Here is a 27,046-nt window from a genome sequence, read left to right on the forward strand (position 1 = left end):
TAACACATGTCGTTATGAGAGAATGATTCCCCCCTCAATGCTCCCTCCTGCTAAGTATAGATATACCTGGAGTCCCTGGATTGCACACTCGAAATTCTCCCAATGAGTGACCTTTACAGATCGTGTTTATTTAGAGGAAGGTGCATAGATTCACTCTCAGATATCTTTCTATTTGGGTCCCTCCTGTAGTTTAGCCTACTGATATGACAGATACGTTACTGTACGAATTGGTTGTGGTACCTTGGTGTTTATGTAAAAACACTTCACTGGTATGCCTTTGTCCGTTTGGTAATATCATTGTAATATAATATTGTTTTACTGGATCTTGATTTGTGGTTTCTAACTGTCAATGTTATGCCATACCTTCCATGATAATGGAAATTTTGTTACTGGATCTACCTCTTTGGTGGTTGCACCCACCTTAACATGTCTATGTTTAGCCATGATATGCTGATACTTTTGTTGAAAAATATCAATAAAAATGTTGAAATCAAAAAGTGAAAGTTTGATTTATGATTATTATTCTGTCCCATTACCTTGGGTCCCTTAACAAGTGGGAGGCACATATGCAAACTGTTGTAATTCTTACACCGTTCACCTGATTTGGATGTAAATACCCTCAAATTAAAGCTGACAGTCTGCAGGTAAAGCACATCTTGTTCGTTCCATTTCAAATCCATTGTGGTGGTGTATAGAGCCAGAAATGTTAGAATTGTGTCGAATGTCCCAATATTTATGGACCTGACTGTACATGGACAGCACGGTGGCTCAGTGGTTAGCACTGGTGCCCTGCAGTGCTGGGGTCCTAGGTTGGAATCCGACCAAGGACAACATCTGCATGGAGTTTGTATGTTCTCCCCGTGTTTGTGTGGGGGTACTCCGATTTCCTCCCACACTCAAAGACATACAGATAGGGACCTTAGATTGTGGGCCCCATTGGGGACAGCGTGATTCTAAAGCGCTTCAGAATATAGTAGCGCTATATAAGTGTGTAAAATAAATACTACAAATGGGGGCACTATAGGGGTCATTAGTGTGGGAAGTGCAGGCAGCATGCTGAAGGTAGGGCTAGCTAGGGGCTGGGAAAAGCCAGAAAAAGGCAGCTTCACGGTTGGCATTTTATGCTGCAATGTGGTATTGCTGACTCTGCCTACATGTATTGACCCCATCTACTTGTGTTGGCCCTGCCTACTTGTGTCAGTTTGGTACCCACCTACAACATGGGGCCACTTTAAAGGGGTATTCCCATCACAATGATCACTGTTAAATCTGTTAATGATTTGACAGTGATCATTTTTCTAAAAACATTTTATTACCCAATTCCCACCCTTTTTGAGAAAATAAGTCCCCTCTAACCTGATTGTTGTCTTTCGTCTCCCCTGGTTATGGCCACCTCTCCTGTCGAATCCCGCCGGGCGGCGATTGCGCAGAAGCTTGAAGATTCTCTCCCGGCCGGGCAATGTCCTGAACGAGCGCGCCGCCGCGTATGCGCCATGATGACTTCTTCCTGGCCAGTATAGTACAGAGCCGCAAACCCGCACGCCGGCTCTGTACTATACAGGCCAGGAATAAGTCACCATGGCGCATGCGCGTTCAGGACATTGCGCGGCCCGGCCGGGAGAAAAACTTCAGTCTTCTGCGCAAGCACGGCCCGGCCGGGAGAAGACGTCAATCAAGCCCAGCCGAAATCCAGGAAGTGAACGTCGCGCTGGACGAAGGTAAGTATGAAAACTGAAGATAGGAATACCCCTTTAAGTTCTCAGTCTGCTACTTCATATGGAGATATCCTGGAACTATATAATGAGTTATATGGCAGTATACTGGGGCTATACAGTGAGGTATATGGATGTACAGGACTCCCATACAGTGCTTCTTACAGGCTGTAACCAGTACTGTATGGCGGCATGTGCATGCCTCCCAAGTGTCCCTCTTTTGGAGGTACAGTCCCTCTTTTTGACCCATGTCCCTCTGTCCCTATTGATCCTTAGGCTATGTACACTTTTGGGGGCATTTTTTTTTTTTTTTTTATTATTGCATTATACTTATTTTGAGCTAAAAATAATTTTTTCAATTGGTCTTTATTAACAATATGGAATCCTCTTTTCTGTACAGAGCTGACATGCTGTACTAGCCGCCTGAGGATTTTTTTGTCCTTTCCGTCATCTGAGGAGCAGACGGACTTCTTATCTCTGCTCTCTGCCCTTATAAACACTCATTAAAGCTCAGTACTTATATTACTGATAAGAATGTGGCTTAAATAAGTGTTTATAACCTCTTAGCAGTTTAGAAATAAGGCCTCTTACACACAAACATATTTTCTTTCCATGTCCATTCTGGTTTTTTTGCGGACCGTATACGGAACCGTTTATTTCAATAGGTCCGGAAAAGAAAATGGAAGGTACTCCGTGTGCATTACGGACAAGGATAGTACTGTTCTATTAGGGCTCATGCACACAAACGTATTTTCTTTCCGCTTCCGTCCCGGTTTTTTTGTGGACCGTATGCAGAAACATTCACTTCAATGGGTCTGCAAAAACAACGAAAGGTACTCCATGTGCATTCCGTTTCCGTATTTCCATATTAACGTTCCGCAAAAAAGTAGTGCATGTCCTATTATTTTCCGCAAATCACAGTCCGAGGCCCTATTCAAGTCAATGGGTCCGCAAAAAATACGGAACGCACACGGAACACAACTGTATGTCATCCGTATTTTGCGGATCCATACTGTAGAAATGCTATGCCCAGCCCATATTGCGCATGTGTTTGGTGATTAAACAGATCGCACACGGAAACCATACGGATATGTTTTGTGGAATAACAGAACAGAAGAGGACTTAAATCAGAGGGAAAAAAAACTCAGATACAGAACAACAGATCCGTGAAAAACTGACCTCAAAATAACAATGGTCATGTGCATGAGCCCTTAGGGGCCAGCTGTTTCGTTCCACAAAATACGGAATGCACATGGATGTCATCCGTATTTTTTGCGGACTGCAAAATACATACGGTCGTGTGCAAGAGGCCTAAGGGTACTTTCACACTAGCGTTTTTCTTTTCCGGCACTGAGTTCCGTCAAAAGGGCTCAATGCTGTAAAAGAACTGATCAGGCATATCCCCATGCATTCTGAATAGAGAGCAATCCGTCCAGGATGCATCAGGATGTCTTCAGTTCAGTCTTTTTGACTAATCAGCATGCTACGGTTTTATCTTCAGCCAAAAAAACTGAAGACTTGCCTGAATGCCGGATCCGGCATTTTTTTCCATAGGAATGTATTAGTGCCGGAATGCCGGATCTGTCCTGCGCAGACCGAAAAAAAGGTGAAAAAAATAAATGCCAGATCCGTTTTGCCGGATGACACCGGAAAGACGGATCCGGTATTTCAATGCATTTTTCTGACTGATCAGGATCCTGATCAGTCTTACAAATGCCATTAGTTGGCATATGTTTGGCTGTATCCGGCAGGCAGTTCCGGCTTGCCCAATCACTCTGCCGCATGTGTGAGGGTAGCCTAAGGGTAATTAGATGACCACAAAGTGAAAGTACCAGTCACACAGTTAGAAAAACTGTTAACCCTTTGTGACTGAACAGCTCAATATTTTTTATAAAGGCCAATTGAAAATATGATTTTTAAACAGTCGTTTATCTTATAGATTTCAAGAATAATTTGTCTGACACTGATACATAATTATGGTTTCCATTCAGCATCGTGCCCCACTGTCCCAGGTGTCATGTCCTCCTTTTTGGGGTTATATAAATTGCCCTAAACCCAGCACAGACAAAGGACCACACAGAACTCCTTCAAAAACGCCCCACAGCCACCAAAAGTGCAACAGCTTCCTAAACACTACTCTTCACCCCTCATGTCTCTGTATCATGTGACCTAATCCTCCCAGGAGCCCATACACTGTGGTAGATGCTAAACCCGTCAGCTAAAGGACCTTTGGTGATGTCATGACCATGTGATCAGTTGTGTGGGAGGAGTCAGATACTAGGCTGCCTGGTGAGTTTCCTGTGGTTCTTTCTTGATAACATGAATCTGAGATGTCTGCGCTGTGTGAGAGCTGTACAGTGTATATTGTCACACCTGACTGCGCTGTACAGTGTATATTGTCACACCTGACTGCGCTGTACAGTGTATATTGTCACACCTGACTGCGCTGTACAGTGTATATTGTCACACCTGACTGCGCTGTACACTGTATATTGTCACACCTGACTGTGCTGTACAGTGTATATTGTCACACCTGACTGCGCTGTACAGTGTATATTGTCACACCCGACTGCGCTGTACAGTGTATATTGTCACACCTGACTGCGCTGTACACTGTATATTGTCATACCTGACTGCGCTGTACAGTGTATATTGTCACACCTGACTGCGCTGTACAGTGTATATTGTCACACCTGACTGCGCTGTACAGTGTATATTGTCACACCTGACTGCGCTGTACAGTGTATATTGTCACACCTGACTGCGCTGTACACTGTATATTGTCACACCTGACTGTGCTGTACAGTGTATATTGTCACACCTGACTGCGCTGTACAGTGTATATTGTCACACCCGACTGCGCTGTACAGTGTATATTGTCACACCTGACTGCGCTGTACACTGTATATTGTCATACCTGACTGCGCTGTACAGTGTATATTGTCACACCTGACTGCGCTGTACAGTGTATATTGTCACACCTGACTGCGCTGTACAGTGTATATTGTCACACCTGACTGCGCTGTACAGTGTATATTGTCACACCTGACTGCGCTGTACAGTGTATATTGTCACACCTGACTGCGCTGTACAGTGTATATTGTCACACCTGACTGCGCTGTACACTGTATATTGTCATACCTGTCTGCGCTGTACACTGTATACTGTCACACCTGACTGCGCTGTACAGTGTATATTGTCACACCTGACTGTGCTGTACAGTGTATATTGTCACACCTGACTGCGCTGTACAGTGTATATTGTCACACCTGACTGCGCTGTACAGTGTATATTGTCACACCTGACTGCGCTGTACACTGTATATTGTCATACCTGACTGCGCTGTACAGTGTATATTGTCACACCTGACTGCGCTGTACAGTGTATATTGTCACACCTGACTGCGCTGTACAGTGTATATTGTCACACCTGACTGCGCTGTACACTGTATATTGTCACACCTGACTGCGCTGTACACTGTATATTGTCACACCTGACTGCGCTGTACAGTGTATATTGTCACACCTGACTGCGCTGTACACTGTATACTGTCACACCTGACTGCGCTGTACACTGTATATTGTCACACCTGACTGCGCTGTACACTGTATACTGTCACACCTGACTGCACTGTACAGTGTATATTGTCACACCTGACTGCGCTGTACACTGTATACTGTCACACCTGACTGCGCTGTACACTGTATATTGTCACACCTGACTGCGCTGTACAGTGTATATTGTCACACCTGACTGCGCTGTACACTGTATACTGTCACACCTGACTGCGCTGTACAGTGTATATTGTCACACCTGACTGCGCTGTACACTGTATACTGTCACACCTGACTGCGCTGTACACTGTATACTGTCACACCTGACTGCGCTGTACAGTGTATATTGTCACACCTGACTGCGCTGTACACTGTATATTGTCACACCTGACTGCGCTGTACACTGTATATTGTCACACCTGACTGCGCTGTACAGTGTATATTGTCACACCTGACTGCGCTGTACACTGTATATTGTTACACCTGACTGCGCTGTACAGTGTATATTGTCACACCTGACTGCGCTGTACACTGTATACTGTCACACCTGACTGCGCTGTACAGTGTATATTGTCACACCTGACTGCGCTGTACACTGTATATTGTCACACCTGACTGCACTGTACAGTGTATATTGTCACACCTGACTGCGCTGTACAGTGTATATTGTCACACCTGACTGCGCTGTACACTGTATATTGTCACACCTGACTGCACTGTACAGTGTATATTGTCACACCTGACTGCGCTGTACACTGTATATTGTTACACCTGACTGCGCTGTACACTGTATACTGTCACACCTGACTGCGCTGTACACTGTATATTGTCACACCTGACTGCGCTGTACACTGTATATTGTCACACCTGACTGCGCTGTACACTGTATACTGTCACACCTGACTGCGCTGTACAGTGTATATTGTCACACCTGACTGCGCTGTACACTGTATATTGTCACACCTGACTGCGCTGTACACTGTATACTGTCACACCTGACTGCACTGTACAGTGTATATTGTCACACCTGACTGCGCTGTACACTGTATATTGTCACACCTGACTGCGCTGTACACTGTATATTGTCACACCTGACTGCGCTGTACACTGTATACTGTCACACCTGACTGCGCTGTACAGTGTATATTGTCACACCTGACTGCGCTGTACACTGTATATTGTCACACCTGACTGCGCTGTACACTGTATATTGTCACACCTGACTGCGCTGTACACTGTATACTGTCACACCTGACTGCGCTGTACACTGTATATTGTCACACCTGACTGCGCTGTACACTGTATACTGTCACACCTGACTGCGCTGTACAGTATGCACACCTCCCAACTTTTTGGATGGTCAAAGAGGGACAGTTAGGCCCTTTGCAGACGAGCATGTCCGGATGCGTCCCGGTGCATTGCGGCAAACCCGCGTGAGTAGGTACGCAATTGAAGTCAGTTTTGACTGCGATTGCGTTCCAATGTTCAGTTTTTATCGCGCGGGTGCAATGTGTTTTGCACGCGTGTGATAAAAAACTGACTATGGTACCCAGACCCGAACTTCTTCACAGAAGTTCAGGTTTGGGTTAGTTGTAGTGTAGATTGTATTATTTTCCCTTATAAGTGGATTAAGGTGAGTTAAATTTTATTTATTTATTTATTTATTTATTTATTTATTTTAAACCCCTCCAGCGCTGTTTTACTTTGCATTCTGTATTCAGAATGCTATTATTTTCCCTTATAACCATGTTATAAGGGAAAATAATAATGATCGGGTCCCCATCCCGATCGTCACCTAGCAACTGTGCGTGAAAATCGCACCGCATCTGCACTTACTTGCGGATGCTTGCGATTTTCACGCAACCCCATTCATTTCTATGGCGCCTGCGTTACGTGAAAAACGCACAAAGAGGAGCATGCTGCGATTTTCACGCAACGCACAAGTGATGCGTGAAAATCACCGCTCATGTGCACAGCCCCATAGAAATGAATGGGTCATGATTCAGTGCGGATGCAATGCGCTCAACTCACGCATTGCACCCGCGCGGAAAACTCGCCCGTGTGAAAGGGGCCTAACTGCAACGCTCCCGTTGCTCCTAGAGGCTCATTTGCATACATTCAATTATCATGTTTCTCAGTAATGAGGGCACAGATGAACATGGGACCAACACAGACGCCTTCAGCTGCCAAGTGCACATGTAACAGGTCAGCCGGTGTCATAGGGACAAATCTGCCCTTTAAAAGAATGAACACAATTAGATTGATACAAGGTAGAATGTCATTGCTACAATCCAATGAATTGATACAAGCTCCACTGATACAATGTAAATTGTATATATAACAATATCCTTTAGCCCACTAGGATCTAGCGTTCTTATAAAGAAGAGTTTTAATCCTGCTGCAGACGGATCAGATTTAGCACAGTAGGATTTAGAAACCATTTATATGTCTGACCCAGGGCACAATAGTAGAGCCTTATGTCGTTGAGTAAGTCAATAAAGACCCACTACTACTCAGATATAATAATAATAATAATAATAATAATAATAATAATAATAATAATTATTATTATTATTATCCTGCAGCTCCCTCTCAGATATTTAGTAATAATGCATACCTCCCCACTTTTGAAAATCGCAGAGGGACAATATGTGCGGCGCGCATCACGGCAGTTTTTCCATACTAGGCCACGCCTCTAACTCCGCCCAGGGCATAATTACTGACTCCGTCACAACTTCAGCAGCTGGGGATCGGGGAGGTGAGTGTAAGTTCATATATTTTTTTACAGCATGTGGAGCCCCTGGGACAATTTTTTTTCTTGCGCTTCAATATCCATTTAAATATTAGCAGATAAATCATCGGATTATAGATATTTTAAGGTAGAAATTGCACCAAATAATGAAGTTCTGGTCTAATATACAGGTAGAAACCATACAGACACTTTGGTAAGGAGTAATTTAGTAAATCTATTAATACACATTTCTGCATTAATTCCCTGGGTCAAAAAGAGGGACATTTAAGGATCAAAGAGGGACTTGGGTCAAAAAGAGGGACTGTCTCTCCAAAAGAGGGACACTTGGGAGGCATGAGAATGTAAATCCTGCAGTAGTGCACCCAGTTATGGCTGACGGGTCAGCTCTACAGTGAGGTCCGGGCACTGTAGAGTTAATCTCCAGCTTATCCCACACTGGCTGGGCTTGGCCAATAAGCAGCTCGCGCCCGCCCCCTAGTGTTCACCCAATCACCTCCCAGCACTGGAAGCTTCCTGCATCGACAGCTGCTCAAAGTTAAATTTTTACTTTTCTGCTTATTTCTTCCTGTAATTGGCGGCTACTGTTTGGGCTCATTGACAGTTTTTGTGCCACCTTCACCAAGCAACAGCTCCTGACCGGCTGCATGGTTGCGGACCCTTCGCCAGCTGTATCAGCACTTCCTTTCACGCTGGGCTGCAGAGCTTGCACTCCATAGACAAGTAGCTTGTCTGGACTGTCTGCCTTCACTTCTTTGTAAATGTTGGATTCCTGAGTATGTGCATGAAGCATGGGTATAGCAACCTACAATGACAGCAGAAGATCCTTTACTCTGACCCTTACCGGAGATTGCTCGCTCTTCATGGATCTGGCCTGAGAAGTTTTCAGCTGAATATGTCTGCCTTAAGCACAGTTCAGATTAAAGAAGCTAATGCCCACTTGGCAGCATTACACCACCGAGTGGCAGAGCTGGAGGGCACAATAAGAGAGCAAGCCGAGAGTCTTATTCGGAAGGATGAGCAGTACCAGGCTTCCATAAGGGACATGGTTGAGGCCAAAGACAGGTCAGTTGTATAATCACATGCGCCGGAAGATACGTAGATGATTCTCTTTACTTTACTTTACTTCAAACTTTAATTTAGTCTCCCGTAGCTAACCAGAAGGCTTGTGTGCCTGCAACATTGCTGCTGCGCTGGTAACGCACCCTTCCCAGAAGTAGGAGGCCTGCATGGCACTCCTGTTATGTCACACCTGTATTATAGCTGCTGGGCTAGTCGGCAACAGCTGCTGTTTGACAAGTCTGTGCTCATCACCAAGTCTGCAATCGTTCTCACAAAACACAGTTGGCAGAGAGAAGTGTGAACCATACTGATACACGTATGCCTATGTATAAAATATTAAAGGGGTTGTCCGGGCTTTTACTATTGAGGACCTATCCTCAGGATATTGAGGACCTATCCTCAGGATATTGAGGACCTATCCTCAGGATATTGAGGACCTATCCTCAGGATATTGAGGACCTATCCTCAGGATATAGGTCACCAATATCAGATCGGCGGGGGTCCGACACCCAGCACCCCCGCCGATCAGCTGCATGAGGAGACGGCGTGCGCATGTGCCATCTCCCTTCTCACCGCTGCTGTCTATAGCAAAGACCATAGACAGCAGAGGTGAACAGGAAGAAAGAAGGGAGACGGCGCGTGCGCACTACGCGCGTCGTCGTTTTTTCAAACAGCTGATTGGCAGGGAAAGGGGGTTGGGTGTTGGACCCCCGCCAATCTGATATTGATGACCTATCCAGTGGATAGGTCATCAATATCCTGAGCATAGCTCATCAATATTAAAAGCCTGGACAATCCCTTTAAGGCATGTTCACACCGCAGAAATACATGTTGGAAAAACCTAAGATGTATTTGCCATAAAATCCATGGTGGAAAATCAAGTCCGATCCCTGGTTTTCTGCCGCTCATTTGCAGTTGACATGCCACGGATCAGCACACCGATTTCGCTATTCAGTGAGGCTAATCCAGTGTTTCCCAAACAGTGTGCCTCCAGCTGTTGCAAAACTACAACTCCCAGCATGCCCGCACAGCCAAAGGCTGTGCGGGCATGCTGGGAGTTGTAGTTTTGCAACAGCTGGAGGCACACTGGTTGGGAAACACTGGGCTAATCTACAGGAGGACTCCAATTTTTTTTTTTAACTACAGAGTGGACTCCCATTTAAAGGGCATCTGTCAACAGACTTATGACACTGGCTGACCTGTTACATGTGCGCTTGGCAGCTGAAGGCATCTGTGTTGGTCCCATGTTCATATGTGCCCCCATTGCTAAGAAAAATAATGTTTTAATATATGCAAATGAGCCTCTAGGAGCAACGGGGGCGTTACCTTTTGCTCCTAGAGGCTCAGCTCTCTCTGCAACTGCTGCGTCCTCTCTACTTTGACAGGGCCAGACAGTGTAAACGTGATCACGCCTGGCCCTGACTTCTCTGAAGATGTCGCGATGCTCCGTGCGCCTCAATATCCGGTTCAGGCGCAGTACAGGAAAAAGGTTTGCAGTACAGAAGAGAACGGCCCGCGAGCCTCTTTCCTGTACGGCGCCTGACCCGGATACTGAAGCGCATAGGGCAGTGTGAAACTTTAGGAGAAGTCAGGGCCAGGTGTGATCACGATTACATTACAAAAATAATTACAATAAACATATTTTTTTTTCGATGCACTTTATTAAATAAATATCACTAAGCAGTAAACAATCTCAGTAACCATAACAACCAGTACTAAATACATTATTTATGGTAACTGTAAATAAAAAGGGCACAAAAATTCATTTTTTTTTTGTGTGAAAACTGGCATCTAATATGCTACTGGTCATCTTTCAAAAAATAATAAGTCAACATAATAAGTCAACATATAGCGATGTTGACTTAAAAATAGATGGTAAAAAAAATTAAGTTTTTTTATATTGTTATAGACAATTATAGATTGTTATAGACTATTACTGTACAGTTTCCTGCTGCAGTTTTGGAAGTGGATAATAAAAGGATAAAAAGTATAAAGGCCAGATATGAGTTTTCCTCTTTTTCGAGTTCACTCCTGGTTCAGGCTTCAGATACTGCATCTTAAAACCTGACTGTGTGGCCGTACCCTTACAGTGGGAAGGCAAGGACAAAAAAATTATTTCTTCTGAGAAGTGCAAATTTCCATAAGTAAAAGGATAACATTACAAAGTTTGTTGCATACAGTTTCATTACTCCTTTACATGGTATGTTCTCACGCGGTGGTTCGTTTTAGTGCAGAAATGGAAAATCTATTTGCTGTTTTTGCAAAGAGCTGCTCTGACGTACAGCTGTAGCATCCAAGCAGGAGACTAGTACAGCTGTAGCATCCAAGCAGGAGACTAGTACAGCTGTAGCATCCAAGCAGGAGACTAGTACAGCTGTAGCATCCAAGCAGGAGACTAGTACAGCTGTCACTCAGAGCAGAGGGGCGGGGCTGTGGAGCAGCTCAATGCAGAGAGCACTTCACAGTGAGGCTTCCAGGAGCAGAATCTGTCAGAATATTCACACTACTCCTGATAACAAAAGCTCCACAAAAGCTATATTTGTCCTGCTCTCCCCAGTCCCTACATAGTGCTGTCAGTAGTTTTACATATTCAAACTTGCTGACAGACTCTCTCTTTAAAGTTCTTCATTCAAATTTGTTTTTGAATTTTCATTTCCATATGGTTATATAACTCACCCCAAGATATTGGATTGACTGTTGTTGTTTTTTGCTCTCATATTTATAGAGCAATTGCTGAACTTCAAAAACGGTTAGCACAATCTGAAGAGGAAATGCAAAAGTTGATGTCCGCCATCAAAGATAAGGACCGGGAGCTGGAGCGCCTTCGACACCACAGCCGACTTATGGCCCGGATGTGTCACAGCCGACCGCTGTTGAATGCTTTAGTTTCTCTTATGGCTGAAGCAGAAGGAATTCCTTGTTTACCTCATGTGGAGCACTGCAACGGACTCCCGAGCGTTCCAGACTACGCTCAAAGCGAGGAAGACCTCGAAGACTCTGATGTAGACAGAACACTTTTTGGAACCACTGTATAAGGAGAAATATGTTACTTATATGTGCAGGTTCTTTTTTAAGGTTAAGGTATTTTTCTATACTTTTATATGTTACAAATTTACATACATCTTATTTACAAGGGTTTTTGATTAACTAAATTCAGGTGTTTCTGATGCCCCAGCACAGTATTTTATGAATCCGTTTTATGCTGTAAAAACTCAGTCTTGAGATTTTTAGATGATTTGTAGCTCGTGCACATCATTACATTTCCCCATGTTCCATATACCTGACTGGCATTTTACACACCCGTCTTACGCTAGAGTGTGCTGGCGTAAAATCCACCAAATTTATTTGGAGGTGTAGTATGCCTCTTAATAAATTTGGCGTATCTAAATTTGAATGCTACTGCTCCTAAATCTAGGCACACGTGTCGTTTCTACACCGCCTTTGCCACTGGAGAGTGGCAGGGGCAGGTTGAGGGCATGGCAGGGGCTGTGCCATGGACCCCTGAACATTTATTATAATTTCCACCAGTTTCCTGCCATAAATAGAGATTGAAATTTCAATCTAGGCGCACGGAGTGCTGGAGGATGCCCCTAATTTATAACGAGGCCTACACTTCACCATAAATTACACGCATCCTCTGGAGGTGAAGGGGATATCAAAGGCTGGCGTAAAACTCTGGTCTTTGATAAATGACCTCCAATGTGTATTTGCAGAGGAGTCCATGGCAGAAATCCGAAACTGACCCTTTGTAGCACGTCCTGCTGCAGATCCGTCCTGTTTAGTCAGGCCTAATCTGTATGAGGACAGCCTCCATAGTTTCTGCGCTTAAAGGCCTTCTGTCACTCCACGAAACTTTTTTTTTTTTTTTTTGTCTCCTTAAAATCCTTATGCTGCGATTTCAATATATAGGGCTATTACTCAGTTTGGTTCAGTAGTTATATAAAAAACTGACTTTTATAATATGCAAATTACCTCTCTAGCAGCAGGTAGGGTGGCTACCTGCTGCTAGCAGCCGCATCCTCCATTCATAATGACGCCCCCTCCTCATGTTGATTGACAGGGCCAGCAGACGCGCTCGTTTTCTGACTGCCCCTGTCTGCATTCAAAATCTGGCGCCGGCGCCGTACCTGTCTTGAGTCGGCGCAGGCGCACTGAGGGGAGGACGCTCGCTCGGCTGCGCTCCATCCTCAGTGCGCCTGTGCCGATGACGTCACATGTACACCCGGCGCAGGCGCACTGAGGATGGAGCGGCCGAGCGAGTGTCCTCCACTCAGTGCGCCTGCGCCAACTGAAGACCGGTGCGATATTTAAAACGCAGACAGGGCCAGCAGAGAACGAGCGCGTCCGCTGGCCCTGTCAATCAACATGAGGAGGGGGCGTCATTATGAATGGAGGATGCGGCTGCTAGCAGCAGGTAGCCGCCCTACTTGCTGGTAGACAGGTAATTTGCATATTATAAAAGTCAGTTTTTTTATATAACTACTGAACCCAACTGAGTAATAGCCCTATATATTGAGAAATCGCAGCATAAGGATTTTAAGGAGACAAAAAAAAATATATGAGTTTAGTGGAGTGACAGAAGCCCTTTAAACCATGCCAAGAAGGGACATTTATTTTGCAGTGATGCAGTTTTATATACAGTGACGACAACAGATGGCGGATTGTGCTCGGACTTTGCACAGATTTCAGCATAGAATATGCACCAAAATCCACACAAAAACACACAGTGTGATTATACACTTAGGGCTTATTCAGACGGCCGAATGAGTCCGCATCCGTTCCGCAATTTTATAGAATGGATGCGGACCCATTCATTTCAATGGGGCCTCAAAAGATGCGGACAGCACATCCGTGGTTCCGTTCCATGGCTCCGCAAAAAAGATAGAGCGCGGAGAAGAATAGGCATTTTCTATTAAGGTTGCGGCCACGTGCGGTCCACAAATTTTGGAACGCACACCGACGGTATCCGTGTTTGCAATTTGCAGATCCGCAAAGCACTAAATGGGCCCTTACTGAGAGTCAGGGAAAAATGTACCGTCACTCATGTAGACTAAATAACACTAAGGGAACTAAATTGGGTTGATATCACAGGAAATAGCAGAAAGTGACATTCCAATTTTTATTACTTTTCACCATTCCGTTTTGTTTTCTCATACTAGTATATTGAATTTGTGTTACATTCATGATTTTTTTTTTTAAGTTTACAATATAAACCAATGCACCTCAAGGCATTCCTGATGCATGATGGAAGAATTTATTGTAAACCACACGTGGTTCGTATGCTGTGGGAGAGCAGGATTGTCAATGGACTGCATGTTAAATGTGAAAACATAGAAGATCAGCAGTCATATGTGACATAGCGAGTCAGCCAAACCAAAGAGTCATAATGACGGCCGTGAGGACAGGTCGAACACAGCGATGGGAAGCTGGCATGGTAACATATGACCATGGATACAGCTCTTCTACCCGTATGCCCGTTTGTGTTTTATGCAGGGTTTGTACTAATAGTTTACTTTTACATTTACTGTTGGTTGACTGCAGTTTTAAATACTTCATCTGGATGAGTTTGGTGGTGGTTTTGGGTATTGTGATTTTACAGTCACGGTACCAATAAGGGTGTTATAGTAATTCTGTAGATGCATGCCTATATACCAACTAAAGCGAAAAGATACTCATACCTGTATATGTACATATTCTTGTCTATAGGGTGCAATATGTTTTTTGTTTTGCTTTGTTTTTTTTACCGATGTAGTAAAAATTTGTGGATTGTCATGTGGTTGAGGGCCCATTCAGACGGCCGTAGTGCTTTGCGGATCCGCAAAACACGGACACCGGCCATGTGCGTTCCGCAATTTGCGGACTGCACATGGCCGCAATCATAAAAGAAACTGCCTATTCTTGTCCGCGATTACGGATAAGAATAGGACATGTTCTATCTTTTCTGCGGAGCCGCGGTAGAGAATAACGAATGCGGACAGCACGCGGTGTGCTGTCCGCATCTTTTGAGGGCCCATAGAAATGAATGGATCCGCAGACCTTCCGCAAAATTGCGGAATGGGTGATAATCTGTTCATACGGCCGTGTGAATGAGCCCTAAGGAGGTTTTCCGACATTAAACTAAAGGGCAGAAATGGCATAAAGTAACAAAAAATATATATACTCGCCTGATAAATCCCCCAAGGCGACAGGTGAGAAGATTACATTTGTTGTTTTATGCCATTTCCATCCTGTAGCCAATTATGTTATTATCTTGAAAAACCTGTTTGGGCTTGAAGTATATGAAATATTCTTTGAACAGTTTTCACTGCCCACGCCTCATTGACTGGTCACACAAAGGGCATTATATATATGCAGTTTTCACACTGAGCCTCACAATAGTATGACCATTTCTGTTTTGTAAGAATCACTTCTTAGCAGTCATCTCATTATCATGACAAGCAGATTACAATGAAAGGTGATACATTCTAGTATTCAACAGTGACCCCTACATTCTCCCGAAGAAGTTTGTGAGTTTGAGTCCTCTCAAGTCTACAAGTCCATATGGACCAAAACATGGTCCATGTGGCTGCTGTAAAGCACATTTTTGAATGCTGGAAGGCTAAATTCAGATCAGTTTTTAGCGGTAGAGGAACAGCCTGCCGGAGTTCACTGTATCAGGCATAGCTAGGTAATGCCAGGAACCGCCATCTCCATGGTCTATAAAGGGATCCATACGCTTCCTGGCAAAAATCCAGGCTTTCATGTGGACAAAAAGTCGTGCACGCAGGACTTTTTGTCCTGCCGAAAGTCGCCATTTATGCCAGAAAGCGTCTGGATCCCCATCAGATCCCTTTATAATCAATGGGGATCTGGCGGTTCCAGGCATTATGCTGATATGAAAGTAGCCTTTATAGCAGCTCAAGCAAGAGGGCTGCTCCATAATTACAGTGCCTTGCAAAAGTATTCCCCCCCCTTGACTTTTTTCGTGTTTTGGTGCCTCACAACCTGGAATTAACATGGATTATTTGAGGATTTGCATCATTTTATTAAATTTTATGGGCAGAGGCACAAGGCCGGCTAGATCGGGATGTATGGGCCGGCACATGCGCATTAAATGCTCTTGTGCCTCTGCCCATAATGGGGAATGAAGCGCGCAGGTGGGGCAAATCTGGCGCTGGATTTCTCACTAAGAGGAAGATGTAATCAGAAGAACCTAGGGCGGGCCAGAGGGGTGAAAGGGAAGGGGTTTCGTATGAAAAGCGCAGAGGGGCCTGGGCACCGGCCGCATGAACGCCGCCCCTGGGCACCTTCAGAAGCTACCGTAATTAACATATTGAATAAAAGACATTTGAAGCAAATCTGCACGTGTAGGCATCTGGTATTAATTGGTAAAAAATAATTCAAAACTAATAAGTCAAAACTCTGGATTCCACCCACCGGGGTAAAGAGGAATAGACCCCTCTGCCCCTACAGCACTACGCACAGGGGCGCTTGACTTTGGGATGTGGAACCTATAGCTTCTGCAGTTTTGTATGTAGGTTGGGTAGTTCTGTATACTGTATGTGAGTCTTACTGAAAACATTACAGTGTGTCTGAATGCATGGAGGTTCAGGACAAGAGTGAGGATCTTCCGTAGGGTCATTGGTGCCCGTAGTGTGCGGGTACAGCTAGAAAAGCAAGCCATAGCATCCTGCCCTTTTACTGTATGTCTGACAGCTGTAGATCTCGCAGTGTTCATGAACCCCAAAGTCTAGCGCTTCACCTGACTCTTTCTGGGAGTGTTTTATATTTGCGATTTAAACTAAGGAGTAACCATTGTAACAGTCTACGTTTACTGAAGTATGGGCTGTTTTAAGGCGTCGCGATGGTTCCATCCTATATGCAAAAGCCATGACAGGAGGTTGGGGAATGGCGAAAATTACATTTATATTACAAAAATTGCTGTTAATATCTGCTGTTATTGGAAATGCTCTTAAATGCATTTTTATCTAAAATTCATTAAAGGGGTTGTCTCACTTCTACAAATGTCATTCATCATGTAGAGAAAGTTAAAACAATCCACTTACTAATGTATTGTGATTGTCCATATTGCCTCCCTTGCTGGATTCATTTTTCCATCACATTATACAGTGCTTCGTTCCGTTAGTTACGACCACCCTGCATTCCAGTAGTGGTGGTCGTGCCTACACACTATAGAAAAATAGGGAGCCTATGCGCGCTCCCATGGTCCCGGCCACCACAGAGGCCAGCGCTTTTTCCTGTAGTGTACAAGCATGACTACCACTGCTGGATTGCAGGGTGGTCGTAACCATGGAAAGGAGCAGTGTATATAATGTCATGGAGAAATGAATCCTGCCAGCAAAGAGGCAATATGGGCAATCACAGTACATTAGTAAGTGCCTTGTATTCACTTTCTCTACATGATAAATGCCACTTGCTGAAGTGAGACAACCCCTTTAAGTTTAGGATCAGAAGCGGCGGTGGGTGGTCAACACACAGCTGAGATGCGGCCATGCTAACCGCAGCTGTTTTCTATGGATCATTATATCTTTATTGTCAATACTTTGCAAATTGGTACTGACCACGTGGCTTTGTACGTTTACCCATGAGGACTCTTTCACACGAGGGTGTCCCTTGCGGGAATCACGCTCCATGTGGGAGAGGGATCGTGCGGTCTGGACTAGAGAAGACTAACCTTTCTGTACCAGAACCATACGGACAGCTTTATGTCTGTAGGATTCTGTTACAGAAAGGTCAGACAGAGACATACAGCATTATCAATCAGTATAATGCCGTGTACTCCCTAAGTCCAGACCGCATGATCCCTCTCTCATACGGAGCGCGATTCCTACCAGGGACACGCTCGTGTGAAAGAGCCCTAAAGCAGTACGGCCATTAACAATCATATTTTTATATCTATAATCTATAGAAGAGAGCTGCGGATTGCATGGCTGCCCGTTTTTCGACCATGTCTCCACCGCCAGCTGACCCTTACAACTGGTCTTACCCTCGTGGGGTATTTAAATAATGTTACTGATTATTGTTTGTAAACTATTCTGAAGAAAATGTATATTCTGTACAGTGATCCCTCAAGATACAATGGCCTCCAGTATTTTCCACATACAATGGTCTTTTCTGACCCATCGTAAGTTGAAACCAAACTCAACATCCAATGTCTCAGATCTATCCAATTAAGGCCAAATCGCTGTATTAGTTGCTAGTTATCAGCTATTCCTGACTGTTATATGGAAGGACTTCTTTTATCTGTCTTAGTTATCCGCTTATTTTTCTTAACTCTTCATTTTCTCTTATCTTGGGTGACATTTTGGGGCTTTGAAACCAATTACTCAACTTACAATGGGTTCAACATACAATGGTCGTCCTGGAACCAATTAATATTGTATCTTGATGGACCTCTGTATTTTCTTATGTTATGTTGCATTTACTTGGTTGGAACAATAAACATTCACCATTCTCTCTAATGCTGTTGGGATTTTATTTACTCATGTATTACCTGTATCAGGAGCTATCATAGAGTTGGAATGACAGACGTATACATGTGAACATTACCAAATTGCCACGACTTGTCAGGAAGAGGCAATCTGAGTTTTTACTGTTGATTGCTTGTGTATAGCAAGTCAAAAGGCAAGGGAGGATCCGATTAGGTCTCCCTGCAACCACATCCCTCCCTTTGGTGCACTGTGGCTTCCATTAAATGGGCTTTCCAAGTGTTTTTTTTTTTACTGATGCCTTATCCTCTGGATAGGTGCGGGTCCCGGGTGTCAGCTGTTTGAGAAGGCACTTGCAGTAGAGCCTTGGCCTTATCCAGCTTTCCCTAGGCCAGTGACGTCATGTTCATCTGTCACATGGCCTAGACACCGCTCAGCCCCATAGAAGTGAAGCCACTATACACGGCGCTGTGCTTGGTAAGCAGAGAAGGCAGCTACTGTTAACGCCGCAGCTTTCTCAAACAGCTGATCAGCGGGGGTCCTGGGTGTCGGACCCTCACGATCAGATACTGATGACCTATCCAGAGCATAGGTCATCAGTAAAAAAAACAACTTTAATGACCGAAGACAGTATGCAGTGCTATTTTTCTCCACTAAAATGACATAACCTGATGGACTTCATTATAGGCTCTGTGGGACTCCTTTGGTGTACGTCATGGGCTAGATCAGTGGTGGCCAACCTATGGCACAGGTGCCAGAGGCGGCACTCAAAGCCCTCTCTGTGGGCACCCGGGAAAAAGTCTATGGTGTACCAATATGCCTTAGACCTCTCCTGCCATTCATCAGCGCAGGGCGCACTATGAACGACACAGGCAGCACATTGACTGTAGGCAGGCTATTATAGCGAAGTGATAAAGTACATGTAAGCTATACTATTGGACTGTAGTATTCAGGGTAAATTGCCGTGTTGGCACTTTGCACTAAATAAGTGGGTTTTGGGTTGCAGTTTGGGCACTCGGCCTCTTCCATCACAGGGCTAGATCATCACAGCTTTAATTTAGCTTTTCTGCTCCAATGATGAACCAGATAAATGGATTTCCTAATGCAGATATGAGTTCTCCTGGGTGGGCGACACTGTGTGTAGGCCCAGTAAAGTGTGAGAAAGAATAGGCATAAGGGCGCAGCATTGCTCACATTGGCGGAGTAACTAGTATTTTAAAAGGGGCTGCCCTTTCTGCGAATGGGAGTAGGCAGTGACCTGCCAGTGAGGAGTGCCCCTGCGTAGAGAGGTTGGGTCTGGAGAAGTGAAGAGCTGGCTCCTTACATGGGAGTGACAGCAGGTTCTTCCTACAACAGAGACACGAGAGGTAGGTGGAGGTAGACGCTTCCCCTCTACCGTGCTGGAGGCTGCGTGTGAGAACTAGGGCTAATCACAGGGCAGGCCTCTGGAGGGGCCATTTGTGATGTTGGGGAGGATTTAAAAACTGATAAAGATGGAAGGAGAGCCAAAATTGCCACAGTTAGTTAATTGATGATCTATCGCTGTCACCATATGCCACATTTCTTAAAGGGGTATTCCGGTTGTGGCAAGTTATCTATGGATTAATTAGCTGACTAGAGTGTGACACTTTGAGTCTAGAATATTGAACCTTTTCACAAAATTCTAATTTTAAGCGGAATTAATGCAATTCCTTTTAATTTGCATTACTGAAATAATTGGACTTTTTTGCACGATATTCTAATTTTTCAAGTTTCACCTGTATGTCCGCATAAGGCCACATGCACGTGACCGTGGTTTGGGTCCGCATCCGAGCTGCATTTTTTAGGAGTCGGATGCTGACCCATTGACTTCAATGAGGCCACAAAAAAAATGCGGACAGCACTGTGTGCTGTCCACATCAACACGTCCGTTCTGCGGCTTCTCAAAAAAAAATTGACCATTTCCTATTCTTTTCTGTATAACAGACAAGGCAAGGACTGTTCTATTGAGGGCTAGACGATCTGTTCTGCAAAATGTGGAATACACCGATGGCTGGTATCTATGGTTTTCGGATTCGCAATTAGCGAACCGCAAAACCTACACAGTCGTATGCATGAGGCCTAAAAGATAGAACATGTGCTATACTTGTCCCCAAAATGCAGTCTGTGGCCACATTCAAGTCTATGTTCTGTATGCAATCTATATTTTGTGAATCCGTGTCTGCAAACCTTAATGCCGTCATGTCACCTTTGAATCGTTATAAAAAATAATAATACTTTCCGCAATAAACGGAAGACACTTTGCGGACTGCAAGCAACATACGGTCGTGTAAATGGGCCCTAAATTATACGGAACAATGAGATGGTAAAATAAATAAAAGCATACTGTACCTTCTGGATGCCACGTACCTTATGTTTTTGGAGCTGGAGGTCTGCATTTATGGACCAGCATGAAGTCCTCAATGAGTGTCTATAGTCATATGAGAAGCACTGTTTTAGAGGTTCATCTGGTTTTCAATCTTGCAACCATAAAGTTTGGGTTATTCTTTAACCCCTTAAGGACCGGGCTCATTTTCACCTTAAGGACCAGGCCATTTTTTGCAAATCTGACCAGTGTCACTTTAAGTGCTCATAACTTTAAAACGCTTTGACTTACCCAGGCCGTTCTGAGATTGTTTTTTCGTCACATATTGTACTTCATGACACTGCTAAAATTGGGTCAAAAAGTTAATTTTTTTGCATAAAAAAATACAATTTTTACCGTAAATTTTGAAAAATTAGCAAATTTCAAATTTTCAGTTTCTCTACCTCTGTAATACATAGTAATACCCCCAAAAATTGTGATGACTTTACATTCCCCATATGTCTACTTCATGCTTGAATTGTTTTGGGAATGATATTTTATTTTTTGGGGATGTTACAAGGCTTAGAAGTTTAGAAGCAAATTTTGAAATTTTCAGAAATCTTCAAAATCCCACTTTTTATGGACCAGTTCAGGTTTGAAGTCATATTGTGAGGCTTAGATAATAGAAACCTCCCAAAAATGACCCCATTCTAGAAACTACACCCCTCAAGGTATTCAAAACTGTTTTTTCAAACTTTGTTAACCCTTTAGGTGTTCCACAAGAGTTAATGGCAGATGGAGAAACAATTTTTGAAATTTATATTTTTTGGAAAATTTTCCAATATAATCAATTTTTTCCAGGAGTAAAACAAGGGTTAACTGCCAAACAACACTCAAAATGGGTTGCCCTGATTCTGTAGTTTGCAAAAACACCCCATATGTGGTCGTAAACTACTGTTTGGCCGAACGGTAGCACATAGAAGGAGGGGAACACCATATGGGTTTTGGAAGGCAGATTTGGCAGGACTGGTTTTGTTTATACCATGTCCCATTTGAAGCCCCCTGTTGCACCCCTAGAATAGAAATTTCAAAAAGTGACTCCATCTAAGAAAGTACACCCCTCAAGGTATTCAAAACTGGGTTTACAAACTTTGTTAACCCTTTAGGTGTTCCACAAGAGTTAATGGCAGATGGAGAAACAATTTTGAAATTTCTATTTTTTGGAAAATTTTCCAATATAATCAATTTTTTCCAGGAGTAAAACAAGGGTTAACTGCCAAACAACACTCAAAATGGGTTGCCCTGATTCTGTAGTTTGCAAAAACACCCCATATGTGGTCGTAAACTACTGTTTGGCCGAACGGTAGCACATAGAAGGAGGGGAACACCATATGGGTTTTGGAAGGCAGATTTGGTAGGACTGGTTTTGTTTATACCATGTCCCATTTGAAGCCCCCTGTTGCACCCCTAGAATAGAAATTTCAAAAAAGTGACTCCATCTAAGAAAGTACACCCCTCAAGGTATTCAAAACTGGGTTTACAAACTTTGTTAACCCTTTAGGTGTTCCACAAGAGTTAATGGCAGATGGAGAAACAATTTTGAAATTTATATTTTTTGGAAAATTTTCCAATATAATCAATTTTTTCCAGGAGTAAAACAAGGGTTAACTGCCAAACAACACTCAAAATGGGTTGCCCTGATTCTGTAGTTTGCAAAAACACCCCATATGTGGTCGTAAACTACTGTTTGGCCGAACGGTAGCACATAGAAGGAGGGGAACACCATATGGGTTTTGGAAGGCAGATTTGGCAGGACTGGTTTTGTTTATACCATGTCCCATTTGAAGCCCCCTGTTGCACCCCTAGAATAGAAATTTCAAAAAAGTGACTCCATCTAAGAAAGTACACCCCTCAAGGTATTCAAAACTGGGTTTACAAACTTTGTTAACCCTTTAGGTGTTCCACAAGAGTTAATGGCAGATGGAGAAACAATTTTGAAATTTATATTTTTTGGAAAATTTTCCAATATAATCAATTTTTTCCAGGAGTAAAACAAGGGTTAACTGCCAAACAACACTCAAAATGGGTTGCCCTGATTCTGTAGTTTTCATAAACACCCCATATGTGGTTGTAAACTACTGTTTGGCCGAACGGTAGCACATAGAAGGAGGGGAACACCATATGGGTTTTGGAAGGCAGATTTGGCAGGACTGGTTTTGTTTATACCATGTCCCATTTGAAGCCCCCTGTTGCACCCCTAGAATAGAAATTTCAAAAAGTGACTCCATCTAAGAAAGTACACCCCTCAAGGTATTCAAAACTGGGTTTACAAACTTTGTTAACCCTTTAGGTGTTCCACAAGAGTTAATGGCAGATGGAGAAACAATTTTGAAATTTCTATTTTTTGGAAAATTTTCCAATATAATCAATTTTTTCCAGGAGTAAAACAAGGGTTAACTGCCAAACAACACTCAAAATGGGTTGCCCTGATTCTGTAGTTTGCAAAAACACCCCATATGTGGTCGTAAACTACTGTTTGGCCGAACGGTAGCACATAGAAGGAGGGGAACACCATATGGGTTTTGGAAGGCAGATTTGGTAGGACTGGTTTTGTTTATACCATGTCCCATTTGAAGCCCCCTGTTGCACCCCTAGAATAGAAATTTCAAAAAAGTGACTCCATCTAAGAAAGTACACCCCTCAAGGTATTCAAAACTGGGTTTACAAACTTTGTTAACCCTTTAGGTGTTCCACAAGAGTTAATGGCAGATGGAGAAACAATTTTGAAATTTATATTTTTTGGAAAATTTTCCAATATAATCAATTTTTTCCAGGAGTAAAACAAGGGTTAACTGCCAAACAACACTCAAAATGGGTTGCCCTGATTCTGTAGTTTGCAAAAACACCCCATATGTGGTCGTAAACTACTGTTTGGCCGAACGGTAGCACATAGAAGGAGGGGAACACCATATGGGTTTTGGAAGGCAGATTTGGCAGGACTGGTTTTGTTTATACCATGTCCCATTTGAAGCCCCCTGTTGCACCCCTAGAATAGAAATTTCAAAAAAGTGACTCCATCTAAGAAAGTACACCCCTCAAGGTATTCAAAACTGGGTTTACAAACTTTGTTAACCCTTTAGGTGTTCCACAAGAGTTAATGGCAGATGGAGAAACAATTTTGAAATTTATATTTTTTGGAAAATTTTCCAATATAATCAATTTTTTCCAGGAGTAAAACAAGGGTTAACTGCCAAACAACACTCAAAATGGGTTGCCCTGATTCTGTAGTTTTCATAAACACCCCATATGTGGTTGTAAACTACTGTTTGGCCGAACGGTAGCACATAGAAGGAGGGGAACACCATATGGGTTTTGGAAGGCAGATTTGGCAGGACTGGTTTTGTTTATACCATGTCCCATTTGAAGCCCCCTGTTGCACCCCTAGAATAGAAATTTCAAAAAAGTGACTCCATCTAAGAAAGTACACCCCTCAAGGTATTCAAAACTGGGTTTACAAACTTTGTTAACCCTTTAGGTGTTCCACAAGAGTTAATGGCAGATGGAGAAACAATTTTGAAATTTCTATTTTTTGGAAAATTTTCCAATATAATCAATTTTTTCCAGGAGTAAAACAAGGGTTAACTGCCAAACAACACTCAAAATGGGTTGCCCTGATTCTGTAGTTTGCAAAAACACCCCATATGTGGTCGTAAACTACTATTTGGCTAAACGGCAGGACATAGAAGAAGGGGAACGTCATTTTTGGAAGGCAGATTTTGCTGGACTGGTTTATTGACACCATGTACCCTTTCAAGCCCCCTGATGCACCCCTAGAGTAGAAACTCCATAAAAGTGACCCCATCTAGGAAACTACGGGATAAGGTGGTTGTTGTTTTGGGACTATTTTTGGGGTAAATTTGATTTTTGGTTGCTCTATATTAGTCTTTTTTGAGGCAATGTAACAAAAAAATGTAATTCTAAAATTGTTTCTACATTCACTATTTGGTTTTGTGGAACACCTAAAGGGTTAACATAGTTTGTAAAGTAACTTTTGAATACCTTGAGGGGTGTAGTTTCTTAGATGGGGTCACTTTTTTGGAGTTTCTAGTCTAGGCTACATCAGGGGGGGCTTCTAATGGGACATGGTGTCAAAAAAAAAACTGTCCATCAAAATCTGCCTTCCAGAAACCATATAGAGTTCCCTTCGTTCTATGCCCTGCCGTGCGGCTATATAGCCATTTACGACCACATATGGGGTGTTTCTGCAAACTACAGAATCGGGGCAATAAATATTTAGTTTTGTTTGGCTGTTAACCCTTGCTTTATTACCGGCAAAATGGATTCAAATTGAAATTTTGCCCAAAAATTGGTGTTTTGGCACAGTTTTTATTTTATATTTTTAACACCGTTCATCCGAGGCGTTTGGTCAAAAGTTATTTTTATAGCGACGACTTTTACGCACGCGACGATGCCCAATATGTATGGCTCTCAGACTTTGGAGACACTAAGCAGGCATCCTAAAACTGCGGCCCTCCAGATATTGTAAAACTACAATTCCCACCATGCCCTGCTGATGGCTGTAGGTTGTCTGGGCATGCTGGGAGTTATAGTTTTACAACATCTGGAGGGCCGCAGTTTGAGGATGCCTGCTCTAAAACTAATATTTTTTGGGGAAAGAAAAATTGTTTCCGTGTCTCCAAAGTCTGAGAGCCATAGTGTTTTATGTTCTCTAGTGGACTGTTGAGGATTATAAAAATTTAGTACTCCATGGAAGTGTGATACTCCCTGAAGCAATTGATAATGCAGAGGCCCGGATGATCGGGGCAAGTGTCACATTGAGTAGTGGTGTCCTTCCGTATCCCCCTCTTGTGACACACTCTGCACTTTTTTTGGGTTCGTCCCTTCTTTCCAGTATGGGGGACCACACCTGGAAAGTGTTGGCCAGGGACGATCCGGGCGCCTCCAATTCCCGAGGTACTCCGGCCTGCTCTTTCCCGGTCCGAAAAGATCAGGTCTTTGAGGACTGCCTCATAGAACTGGAGGAATGTCCCTGTGCTGCCAGCGCTTCGGGATAGTACAAAAGAGTTGTACATGGCAACCTGTACCAAGTAGACCGCAACTTTTTTGTACCATGCCCGGGTTTTGCGCATGGCGTTATATGGCGTGAGGACTTGATCAGAGAGATCAACTCCTCCCATATACCGATTGTAGTCGACGATACAATCGGGCTTGAGGACCGTTGCCGCGGTACCTCGCACAGGGACAGGGGTGGTGCCGTTACCGTGGATTGTGGACAGCATAAGGACATCCCTCTTGTCCTTATACCTGACCAGCAACAGGTTTCCACTGGTAAGGGCACGGGTCTCACCCCTGGGGATAGGTACCTGGAGGGGGTAGGCAGGGAGGCCGCGTTGATTTTTCCGCACGGTCCCACAAGCGAACGTGGATCTGGCGGCAAGGGACCTGAACAAGGGAATGCTGGTATAAAAGTTATCCACGTACAAGTGGTAACCATTATCCAGCAGTGGGTACATAAGGTCCCACACGAGTTTCCCGCTAACACCCAGAGTGGGGGGACATTCTGGGGGTTCAATACGGGAATCTCGCCCCTCGTACACACGAAATTTGTAAGTGTACCCTGAGGCACTCTCACAAATTTTGTATAGCTTCACGCCATACCTCGCCCGCTTTGTGGGAATGTATTGGCGGAAACTGAGTCTCCCCTTGAACGCAACGAGAGACTCATCAACCGCGACCTCCCTTCCAGGTACGTAGGCCTGCTGAAATGTGGCCCCAAAGTGATCGATGACCGGCCGTATCTTATACAGCCGGTCATAGGCAGGATCACTTCGGGGGGGACATGCTGCATTATCGGAATAATGCAGACATTTCCGGATGGCCTCAAACCGGTGACGTATCATGACCATACTGTACAGTGGGGTCTGGTATAGGACGTCCCCACTCCAGTATTGCCTGACACTGGGTTTTTGGACTAGACCCATATGCAGCACGAGGCCCCAAAATGTCCTCATTTCGGCTGCACTGACCGGCGTCCAGCCACCGGGTCTAGCCAAAACTGAGCCTGGGTTTTGAGCGACGAACTGTTGGGCGTACAGATTCGTCTGCTCCACCATCAAATTCACCAGTGAGTTACTGAAAAAAAAACTAAAATAGTCTATTTCAGTAAACCCCACTGTGGGAATCTGGATTCCAGGATT

At 43.8% G+C, this 27,046-nt stretch overlaps 2 protein-coding genes across 3 annotated transcripts in view; one reads left to right on the forward strand and one right to left on the reverse strand.

Moving 5' to 3' along the window:
* Positions 1–27,046, reverse strand: part of LOC120978724 (calcyphosin-like protein) — a 71,399-nt gene that overhangs the window by 42,249 nt on the left and 2,104 nt on the right. The window contains exon 1 of one of the 2 annotated variants that reach the window (XM_040407029.1): positions 11,754–11,887. The exons of the other annotated variant lie outside the window; for it this stretch is intronic. The gene's annotated coding sequence lies outside the window, so the exon portion shown is untranslated. Of the gene's footprint in view, positions 1–11,753; positions 11,888–27,046 lie in introns of those variants that run through there. 2 annotated transcript variants of the gene reach the window in all.
* On the forward strand, positions 8,520–12,901 carry VMAC (vimentin type intermediate filament associated coiled-coil protein). The gene is made up of 2 exons (XM_040407031.1): positions 8,520–9,080; positions 11,803–12,901. Exons 1-2 carry the CDS (start codon positions 8,911–8,913, stop codon positions 12,110–12,112), a joined length of 480 nt encoding a protein of 159 aa, XP_040262965.1. The 5' UTR covers positions 8,520–8,910; the 3' UTR covers positions 12,113–12,901.

The sequence above is a fragment of the Bufo bufo genome, chromosome 9 (genome assembly GCF_905171765.1).
Source record: "Bufo bufo chromosome 9, aBufBuf1.1, whole genome shotgun sequence".
Taxonomy (NCBI): domain Eukaryota; kingdom Metazoa; phylum Chordata; class Amphibia; order Anura; family Bufonidae; genus Bufo; species Bufo bufo.